A 12221-nucleotide genomic window follows, 5' to 3' on the forward strand; every position below is an offset into this window, starting at 1 on the left:
CATCACCACCACCACAACCACCACCACCACCACTACCACCACCATCGTCATCATCATCACCACCACCACCACTACCACCACCATCGTCATCATCATCACACCACCACCACAACAACCACCACCACCATCGTCATCATCATCACCACCACCACCACTACCACCACCATCGTCATCATCACCACCACCACCACCACACCACCACCACCACACCACCACCATCGTCATCATCATCATCACCACCACCACAACCACCACCACCACCACGTTCGTCATCATCATCATCACCACCACCACAACCACCACCACCACCACCACCACAACCACCACCATCGTCATCATCATCATTACCACCACCACAACCACCACCACCACCACTACCACCACGTTCGTCATCATCATCACCACCACCACCACAACCACCACCATCGTCATCATCATCATCATCATCATCATCATCATCTGTTATAAAAAACTTTCGGATGGTTCTTAATTACCGATTGTTCTTTACTTGAAATCAGACAATAACAAATCACCAAAGGTGTTAAGTGGTGCCTTTCTCCCGTGACTCAAAGAGACCAACACTCTCCTTAGAATGTGAGCTATACCCAACAATGCTGACTTCTGGATCACCTCGAGCCTGACAGTAGCCCCAATATTCTTAATATGTTTTTCAAAGCCCTTGAAAACTGCCCCTAATGCTCTAATTACCCCCTGTATCACCATTACTTTCCTTATGCCCCATAATTTTCCTATCTCATCTCCACAGTAGCTAGTATTTCTCACTCTTTTCTGTTTCCTTACATTTCACCCTTTAATCGCCTGCTATTGCTACATCGATTATCTTTGCTTCTTTTTCATCTTTATGGATGAGCACAATATCTAGTCGTCTCGCCTCAATGACTTGGTCGCAATGCATATTAAAATCCCAGAGTATTTTGTAATGTTCGTTTTCTATTACCCCCTCTAACTTGTGTTCATACCATTGTTCGGCTCTCTCGAGGTTGTTGTTGTTGTTGTTATTATTATTATTATTATTATTATTATTATTATTATTATTATTATTATTATTATTATTATTGAGTGAGAGAGCAGTGCATGCCATCAAAGTGACACTGGGGTAAAATATACGAAGCCTAGTATACCCATCATGACTACCCGTCTGATAAGGGTACACCAGGCACATGCATCACAACCATATGTGCGCGACATGGTGATCCCATATCAAGATAAACAGCGCATGACCTTGCAGGTGGGGCCTAGTTAGAATTTTCTTTTGGTCGAATAATCCATCCCGCTCAAAAGGTCCCTGAATAAGGATTGTTTAAGGCTGTTGAACGAACCACCCATGTTTCCAAAAGTGAAATATCCAAACCTCTAAGAATTCCTTTCAACACATGGCTATGATGCTCCCCCACTACTTCTGCTTGTGATCAGAGATGCACATATCGTCAGCCACTAAGGGACATGCTCAACTGGTTATGGTCAAACAACTGACAAGCAAATCTGTGGTATTGAGCAGAATATTTGCTGTAGCCCATCTTTTATACCAAGACAAAACAATGTACATGATAACACTTCCAATCAGTTAAGATCAGAAGCCATGAGAGCCACTGCCTGGTACTGCATCAGGACATTTATTATTATTATTATTATTATTATTATTATTATTATTATTATTATTATATTATCATTATTATTATTATTATTATTATTATTATTATTATTATTATTATTATTATATTATTATTATTATTATTCAGTAGTTTTATTTTTATAGCGTGCTTTCACTTCACTACCGAGCGCAGCTCTGTGTGCCTTGGGTATGTGCTGTGATTTGTTGTGATGCTCTGATGGTTATTGTATGGAAAGTGTTCTGCGTAGGATGTGTGCAGTGCCTAGTAGTGCAATTTTCTGTATGTTATATGTGTTTGTAAGTCCTGGTGTTTTTGTTATGTATTTGTCTGAATATTTTTTTATCATGCCTAATGCACCTACTATGATAGGAATTGTTTCTGTTTTCAGATTCCACATTCTGGTTACCTCTATTTCCAGGTCTTTGTATTTTGAGAGTTTCTCCATTTCTTTTAGAGACACGTTGTTATCAGCCGGTATTGATACATCAATTAGAAAGCATTTATTTTTCTTCATGATCTCTGACAACTATATCTTTATTATTATTATTATTATTATTATTATTATTATTATTATTATTATTATTATTATTATTATTATTATTATTATTATTGTTTTCGTTATTGCCCACATAGGCCTACATAGAACATACAGGGACGCAAATACAAATGCACAAACGGACACAAACGGAAGGGTTTACCAAGCAAACATAAAAGAATAACAAAACAATTATCAATAAAATTAAACAAATACAATTCCCCAACAGGGGGGGGGGACTTCCAAAGGAAAACTGTGCAAACCCCACAGAAAATCACGGTTTCCCTGACCACTTAGGCAAGTACTTCCGCTCCCTTTTACTCCACTCAGGAGCGCATGCTCAGAGCTGGCCCCATCCCGTTCACACGAACCATGCTTGTCACTCTCGTTCCCCTTTCAATAAATTTGCTAGAAAGGAGCATCTCCCTCTCCACTCTGATCCGTCTCTTCAAGTGGAACCTCAAAAAGTTGATCAGAGATCTGCCAGAGAGGGAAGTGCTGGTCTTCGGTCCTTTCAGTCTTGCCCATCACACAGCCTCTTCCGTCGTGGCCACCCGGCAGATGAAAGCTGCCCGGCCTTCCTGACCAAAAGAAGAGGGCGGAGCAATCTTAACAGTAGTCTCGGTTGATAGTCGGATCCGTGCGACACGCGACAGTAAGTGCTCATCATAAATCCACACATCAGAAATTGTCGGACACTGGATGAGTGCGAGCAGAACGGCTTCATCGCTCCGCACACATCTCGGGCAATTCCGACTGACAGCACTTCCGTGCCTGTGGAGTTTATACTGAACTGACAACGCTCCCCGGTAGCAGGCCAAAGATTTTTGGAAGTTATCCAGAGGCCCCGGGCCAAAAGTCCTCCGGAAAAGATCGGTCAGTTGTTCCTCGTTGAAGTCCGGGGCCTCCTTAACGACGTCGTCACACCTATCCTCCACTAAACTCCTACAGACCGTAAAGGTAGAATTTCTAGCCACTCGCCTCCCTCGGTCTCTCTGCTTGACCCAGGGTTGCATTTCCGTTAAGGAGACGAATTGAGGAAAAGTGCGTCTAACTAAGGGCAACCACCCCTGCTAATTATCAAAGAAACGCTGGAGATGCTGCAGCCCCAGCGCCTGCCTGCGCATCAGCAACCATGGCATGCCTAGCCCTCCGTTCAGCAGCTGTTGACAAGTAGATAGACCGCCTGACAAGAGGAACGCGCCCCTTCCACAGAAAGCGAAAGAGTATACACTCCAGCATCTTCAGGCGTGACTTGAGGCAAAGTACGACAGTCAGACGGCATTCAATGACGGATGCGACGTACATATTCGTCACATCCGCCCGACCTTTCAGGGACATTTTCATCTCAGTCCATTTCTGGGTGAGTTTGGCTACTTAGATCATTACCTTGTCCAAGTTCTTATCCACCTCAAAGACATTCATCATCTCGAAAGAGTCCAGAGGCTGGCTACCCGCATGGTTCTTGGTCTCAAGCATTTGTCTAATGAAGAAAGGCTGAAGACGCTCGACCGTTATCCTCTAGAAAAACGACGACGTCGTAGTGATCTCATTCTTGCTCACAACATCATAAGCGGAAAGTGTAACTTCTCGAAAGAGCTGTTCTTCACTCCTGCTCCAGAGCGTCGGCTGCGGGGTCACTCCGAAAAGCTCTATCTGCAACGATTTCATCTCAATCGAAGGAGAGGGGCTTTCTCCGTCCGGGTTGCAGATCCGTGGAATAAGCTGCCGGACGAGATAGTGAAGATGCCGACGACCGCTCGGTTCAAAGTCTCCCTTGACCAGAAATGGCCTGAACTCTTTGCATGAACACCACTCTGTACATAACTCCATGTCCCCCTATATGGCCTTGCTTTTTTGCTTTTTGAGCCCAAAAATTAACTTAACTTACTACATCGCTAAAGACATAATGACGAGATAATCTAAATTGGAGTTTCGTAATCATGGACATAAAAGCCAACATTTTGCCAGCTGCCATTTTCGTATCCTGCGTGTGAGATCGCAATGAGATCTTAAGGATATCACACGAGTATCGTTGGTGGAATCGATCGAGACGTTGGATATGCTTGCAGTAAGCTGTCCAGGTTTTGCATCCGTACAACAGCACAGTTAAGGCACATGTTTGACAGAACTCAAATTTCGTTGCCGCTTTGACGTCCGATCACGAGTGGCTGTGTGGTAAGTAGCTTGTTTACCAACCACATGGTTTCGGGTTCAGCCCCACTGCGTGGCACCTTGGGCAAGTGTCTTCTATTATAGTCTCGGGCCAACCAAAGCCTTGTGAGTGGATTTGGTAGACAGAAACTGAAATAAGCCCGTCGTCTATATGTATATATATACGTGTGTGCATGTATGTTTGTGTGTCTGTGTTTGTCCCCCTAGTATTGCTTGATAACCGATGCTGGTGTGTTTATGTCCCCGTCACTTAGCGGTTCGGCAAAAGAGACCGATAGAATAAGTACTGGGCTTACAAAGAATAAGTCCCGGGGTCGAGTTGCTCGACTAAAGGCGGTGCTCCAGCATGGCCGCAGTCAACTGACTGAAACAAGTAAAAGAGTAAAAGAGTATTATTGATGTTTCTATCCCCTGAAATAGGGGCCTGTCACTAATGGAGTGTCTATTTTGTCATTCCCTTTTCCTCAAAAAAAAAAATTCGGCCCTTCAAAGTCACTAACTGGCTTATACTGAGATCACGTGTTCGTGTGTCCATCATAATTCCTCACCTGTTAACCATCCGTCGCTACGCTGCCGGGGACGACACAGGTAAGAGGAAATGCATCCTTCAGACGATTCCTACTGTAATGATCACGATGATAGAACCAGGGAGAACCTATTCTTTTTCTTGAAAGAAATTTTAATTCTATATCCACCCCCGCCCCGCAATCCAACACACACAAATACACACAGATACAAATACATACACACACACACACTTATGCGCGCTCTCTCTCTCTCTCTCTCTCTCTCTCACTGTATTTTTCTTTCAGCAACAACAACCTGTCACTATAGTGGAAGTTTTTTAAAGTTTGTGTTGATTTGTCTATGTATTGAGAAACATACATATATTTCTTTACTACCCACAAGGGGCTAAACACAGAGGGGGACAAACAAGGACAGACAGAGGGATTAAGTCGATTAAATCGACCCCAGTGCATAACTGGTACTTAATTTATCGACCCCGAAAGGATGAAAGGCAAAGTCGACCTCGGCAGAATTTGAACTCAGAACGTAACGACAGACGAAATACGGCTACACATTTCGCCCGGCGTGCTAACGGTTCTGCCAGCTCGCCGCCTTGAGAAACATACATAAGCACACACACACGCTCGCGCACACACACACGCTCGCGCACACACACACGCTCGCGCCACACACACACGCTCGCACACACACACACACGCTCGCGCACACACACAACAATAAAATACCTATATGTATCCATATAGTTACTTTTTGAAGTCTGTGTTGCGTTGTGTTGACAGACTTACACTTAAAGTTCCTGCGTTTTTAGCCAAACTTTTCAGTTACTATAGTGAGAATACTACCCATCTACCTCTCTTTTACACACACACACACACACATACACACTCTATCTCTCACTGAGTTTCTCTTTTAACAACTGTTTCTGCCCTATTTTTTCCTCGATGCAAATATAAGTTGTGACAAGAGTTATTTCCCGTTCATTGTATTTTTTCTCTTAACAACAACTTTATCTTCTCCCTTTCTTCCCTCCATGTAAAAATACGTTGTGATAGGAGTTAACTCCCACTTTTCCTTCTCTTCTTACCAATCTCTACAAAGATGTTTTGACGCACAGACAGACGGAGATCAGCTTCTCTTGTCTAATATTGGCTCGAAGTGAACTCACTTCGGGTCAAGCTCGCCTCGAGCCAAGTTCCCTTCGAGCCAACATGTTTCAATGTAATTGGACGTGATAACACCTTTTGTTGCAACAATAATCCCCGGGAGAAAATTTTCCCACCCGGTGTTATGTAAATATCTATTTCTTTATTACCCACAAGGGGCTAAACACAGAGGGGGACAAACAAGGACAGACAAATGGATTAAGTCGATTATATCGACCCCAGTGCGTAACTGATACTTAATTTATCGACCCCGAAAGGATGAAAGGCAAAGTTGACCTCGGCGGAATTTGAACTCACAACGTAACGACAGACGAAATACGGCTACACATTTCACCCGTCGTGCTAACGTTTCTGCCAGCTCGCCGCCTTCGTGTTATGTAAATACCCTCTCTCTCTTTCGGAGAGGCACTGAGCACCTACACGCACACATACACACACGGCAGTAACTTCCGCCTGCCGAATTCAATCACAAAGCTTCGGTCGGCTCGGGGGCCATAGTGGAAGGCACCTGCCCAAAGCGCCACGCAGTGGGACTGAACCCGAAACCATTTAACTAGGAAACAAGCTCCCTAACCACACAATATTATTTTTGGCTGCCAGTGATGTCATTGACTTGTAGGACTTCCGCTTCATTGGGTCCATAGTAGATCCGCCATGTATGCTTGCTACGCGTAAGTGAAGTGTTGGGTTTGTCTATTTGCGTGTATGTTATTTTTATTCGACATTATCACTAATTAAAATTATAATCTTTAATTAGGTTCTTAACATTGATTTTCGAGAACCAGTTTGTTCTAGCATAAAATATTAAATTGAAAATAGGTGAAAATAGGTGGCACGTAAAAAGCACCATGCGATCGTGGCCGTTTGCCAGCCTCGTCTGGTACCTGTGCAGGTGGCACGTAAAAAGCACCCACTACACTCACGGAGTGGTTGGCGTTAGGAAGGGCATCCAACCTTAGAAACACTGCCAGATCAGACTGGAGCCTGGCGCAGCCTCCTGGCTTCCCAGATCCCAGTTGAACCGTCCAACCCATGCTAGCATGGAAAGCGGACGCTAAACGATGATGATGATGATGAAATGAAAGATAAGTTCATCATGTGGAACAAGTGAACATGAAAGAAATAACAAGGATGTCTGATATTTTCTATTTTCTTCTTTTCCAGATTTAATCTTCGCCTGAAAGTATGTTCCGTCGCACAATGAAACTAATGCTGGCTTTTATGCTGACACTATACCTGAGATTATTTTCGGAGAGTCATGCCGTTCCAGATTTCTGCACTAAATGCAGGTGCAATGAGTTCCAGACTCAAATATCATGTGCATCTCTCAGACTGATTACGGTTCCACCAGCCATTCCCGTAAATGTCGAATATTTGTAAGTATTAAACAAATTTTACATCTTTTCCACAACAACCAATAATTTAAACTCTCATTGGTTCTTCTACCAACAAATCTTTATATATAAAAGTGAAAAAAAAAATTTACCATCATTTTTTTCCATTTTAATGCATTTTTTCGCTATTATATAAGGGAAGTAACTCTCTAAAAATTTCTACGATGAGTCAACGATTTAAAAAAAAATTACCATCATTTTTTTCCATTTTAATGCATTGTTTTCGCTATTATATAAGGGAAGTAGCTCTCTAAAAATGTCTACGATGAGTCAACGATTTAAAAAAAAATTTACCATAATTTTTTTTCCATTTTTAATGCATTTTTTTGCTACTTTTTGGCTATAACTCTCTAAAAATGCTTTATAGTTATTTCCCTTACAAACCCGAGCAACGCCGGGTGATACTGCTAGTACTTTATATTGTTGATCTCATCGTTTTAGACACCATGTCACCTGCCGCAAAACCTTCTTCGTCCGTAGCAAATCGACGACCTCATAAAGGATGTTTGAGCGGCCCCAGAGGTGAGATCTCTGTATACAAGGTGTTCTGGCAACTCGAAAGTCAATGGTTCCAACGATGTGGACGGCCATATGTGGGCATACGTTTGCGTGCAACAACAACACTCGTTTTGACAATGGACAGGCGGCGAGCTGGCAGAAACGTTAGCACGCCGGGCGAAATGCGTAGCCGTATTTCGTCTACCGTTACGTTCTGAGTTCAAATTCCGCCGAGGTCGACTTTGCCTTTCATCCTTTCGGGGGTCGATTAAATAAGTACCAGTTACGCACTGGGATCGATGTAATCGACTTAATCCGTTTGTCTGTCCTTGTTTGTCTCCTCTGTGTTTAGCCCCTTGTGGGTAGAAAAGAAATAGGTATTTCGTCTGCCGTTACGTTCTGAGTTCAAATTCCGCCGAGGTCGACTTTGCCTTTCATCTCCTTTCGGGGTCGATAAATTAAGTACCAGTTACGCACTGGGGTCGATGTAATCGACTTAATCCGTTTGTCTGTCCTTGTTTGTCCACTCTATGTTTAGCCCCTTGTTGGTAGTAAAGAAGCAGTTTTGACAATGGATTTCAGCATTTGATGCAAAGTGCTAATTTCCGTTTGCTGGCCAGCATTTCAATGAGGCCTACGCAGGTGACTATGAAGGCCTTTCCCAGGTAATGTTCCAGTATGGCCCTGCTGCGTTGCTTAAAAAACGGTCAACATAAACTTTTCTGTGGATTCTGAATTTCTTTTCTGTTGGCACAGGCGAGGGCCGCATGGTAAAAAGCTTGCTTCCACACCACATGGGTCCGGGTTCAGTCTCACTGCCTGGTATATTGGGCAAGTGTCTTCTACTATTGCACTGGGCCGACCAAAGTCTTGTGATTGGATTTCATCGATGAAAACTGAAAGAAGCCTGTCGTACGTACACACACACACACACACACACACACACACACACACACACACACACACACACACACACATATGTGTTTAACGTTTCGAGCGGAGCTCTTCGTCGGAAACATAGGAAAAGGAAAGATCCAGAGAAGGGAAGACAGAGGAAAAAAATCGCCAACGGTACACACGCGGTCACATTATATATATATATATGTATATATAAATTCGTATATATATATAGATAGAGATATATGTGTATATATATATACATGTATATGTATATATACATATATATACATACATCAAATAAAATCAAAAACAGAACATGGAGGATATTTTATTTTATATATTCCCTCTCACCTCTGCCACTATCTGGAGTATACAGGTGCTTACACTTATCAAGTATTCACCCTACATGCATATACACATACATGCATATACACACATACATATATTGGATTGGTGCGTAATTATTGCGGCATTTTTTCAACAAAGTTTTTATTCAACAGAAATAATAACGATATATTTAAGAAAAACATCTTTAAATGATGATCTGTCCGTCTGCCAAGCAAATGGGAAGCAGTAATTGAAGTAGATGGTGAATATGCTCCGGAATAATCATTTAAAGATGTTTTTGTTAAGTGTTGTTATTGTTTTTGTTGAGTAAAATTTGTTAAAAAAAAGCCGCAAAAATTATGCACCAACCCAATATATATATATATGTAAAGTACAGACAAGTATCGACCCATAGGAAATCCTATTAATATCAACCCTTATGAACATTTCTTATTTTCTAGAAATATTATTGCATTCTATAATTTATATGAAACATAATTGCCTACCCTTGATATTAAATGTATTATCACAAAACTGCTGTGAACAATATCGTATGAACTTAGTTTCATGTTACAGAAATCTGAAGAATAATAAAATCACAAATATTGGAGAACAAGTCTTCCAGAACCTTACCAATTTAAAGAAACTGTAAGTCCGATATAATATTAAATATTAACTGTCTCCCTTTCAATCCTTTCCGTTTTCTTTATCTGAGAATGTGTATGAGGGCATATATCTCTGAACAAAATTCAGTCTCCGTCCATCTACTTTTCACTTCCATTCTTCTTCTTCTTCTTCTTCTTTCTTCTCTTCTTCTTCCTCTTCTTCTTCTTCTCTTCTTCTTCTTCTTCTTCTCTCTTCTTCTTCTTCTTCTTCTTCTTTCTTTTCTTCTTCTTCTTCTTATTAATTATTATTATTATTATTATTATTATTATTATTATCATTGTTACTGTTATTTGTTATTATTATTAATAATATTATTATTATTATTAATAATAATATAATTATTATTATTATTATTAATTAATATTATTATTATTAATTATTAATATTATTGTTACTATTATTTATTATTATTATTATTATTATTAATTATTATTATTATTATTATTGTTATAATTATTATTAGTCATTATTATTAATTATTATTATTATTATTAATTATTATTATTATTATTAATTATCATTATTATTATTAATTATTATTATTATTAATTATCATTATTATTAATTATTATTATTATTATTATTATTATTATTATTATTATTATATTATTATTATTCATTTTTCTTTTTATTCTTTAACATGTATCCTTTTTATCCACCTCATCACCATTTTCTCCTCTTGCTCCAGCTCTTCCTCCACCACCTCCTCTTCCTCTCCCTCCTCCTCGACTGCCGAGACAAGCCATTCCTTTCATTTCGGAGTCAATAAATGAGTACCAGTTTCACACTGGACCCAATGTAGTGGATTTGCCCCTACCCCGGAATTGCTGTCCTTGTACTGAAATTTTAAACCGATATTTAATATTTTATCTCAAATCTGTTCTACCCCTTTTTTATAAACTCATCTTTATGTTAAAGAGAACTGAGGAATAACGAAATCCAGGAAATTGATGAACAAGCCTTCCATGACCTTACCAACTTAAAGGAATTGTAAGTCGGATCACTCATGTTAACGCTATTTCATTGACGATATACTCTTTACTCTTTACTCTTTTACTTGTTTCAGTCATTTGACTGCGGCTATGCTGGAGCACCACCTTTAATCGAGCAACTCGACCCCGGGACTTATTCTTTTTGTAAGCCCAGTACTTATTCTATCGGTCTCTTTTGCCGAACCGCTAAGTAACGGAGACATAAACACACCAGCATCGGTTGTCAAGCAATGCTGGGGGACAAAGACAGACCCACAAACACACATGCACATATATATATATATATATATATATATATATATATATATATATATATATATATATATATATATATATATATATGTCTGTCTTGACACAGAGAGGTGGGGTTAGTTTTTCAGTTTGCATCTCGATGATCGAATGTACTGATGAAGTCACGGACATTTTAATTATTAAGTAATTCTTCTGTTAAGACCGAAACCGAGGTATGCATTTAAGTCTGTTTTTTATTTAAATTTTCATATGTCCTGCCCGCCAAATTTGGTTCTGGTGTTCGCTGAATTTTCCTCTAGAGAATTTCCCTGTAGTTTTGATCGTTGATTATCTTCTTCTAGCATTCGGCCGGCTACTTAGCAGGCCAGCCCTGCCTATATATACATATATATATATAATATATTATATATATTATATATATATATATATATATATATATATACATATATATGACGGCTTCTTTCAGTTTTCGTCTACCAAATCCACTCACAAGGCTTTGGTCAGCCCAAGGCTATACTAGAAGACACTTGCCCAAGGTGCCACGCAGCGGGACTGAACCCGGAACCATGTGGTTGGTTAGCAAGCTACTTACCACACAGCCACTCCTGCGCCTATATGTATTCACCTCCAAATATTAAAAGTCTTCCTTACCTTTTTCTCTCTCCCCTATTTGCTTCGTCCCCATATAAGTGTGTATGGTGGTGTATCTCTCTCTACTACATTCACTCCTTGTCCCTCATCTTCCTTCGTCCCACACGTTTATTGTCTCTCCCTTCTTTACATATTCTCCCTTGTATTTCCTCATCTTCGACATTTCTTTCTCTTCCTTCTTATAATATACTACTACTACTATTACTACTACTACTACTACTAGTTCTACTACTACTACTACAGTTCTACTACTACTACTACAAGTTCTACAACTACTACTAGTAGTAGTTTTACTACTACTACTACTACTACTACTACTACTACTTCCTACAACTACTACTACTACTAGTTAGTACTAATACTACTACTACTACTACTACTATTACTACTACTAGTTCTACTACTACTACTACTACTACTACTACTACTACTACTACTACTACTACTACTATCTTCACCTCTTCTGTTTACTTCGCAACACTACCTCCCCCCCATAAATTTCTTAC

General features: G+C 40.0%; 1 protein-coding gene across 1 annotated transcript in view; it reads left to right on the top strand.

Annotated features, from left to right (window-relative positions):
- LOC115227672 (leucine-rich repeat and transmembrane domain-containing protein 2-like) overlaps positions 1-10825 on the top strand; it is a 15926-nt gene extending 5101 nt beyond the window's left edge. The window contains exons 2-4 of the mRNA XM_029798425.2: positions 7200-7411; positions 9731-9802; positions 10739-10825. Of these exons, the coding sequence (XP_029654285.2) occupies positions 7221-7411; positions 9731-9802; positions 10739-10814 (339 nt within the window). The 5' untranslated portion in view covers positions 7200-7220 and the 3' untranslated portion in view covers positions 10815-10825. The remainder of the gene's footprint in view (positions 1-7199; positions 7412-9730; positions 9803-10738) is intronic.
- Positions 10826-12221: the final 1396 nt, after the last annotated feature.

This window comes from Octopus sinensis, unplaced genomic scaffold (genome assembly GCF_006345805.1).
Source record: "Octopus sinensis unplaced genomic scaffold, ASM634580v1 Contig06848, whole genome shotgun sequence".
In the NCBI taxonomy this organism is placed as follows: domain Eukaryota; kingdom Metazoa; phylum Mollusca; class Cephalopoda; order Octopoda; family Octopodidae; genus Octopus; species Octopus sinensis.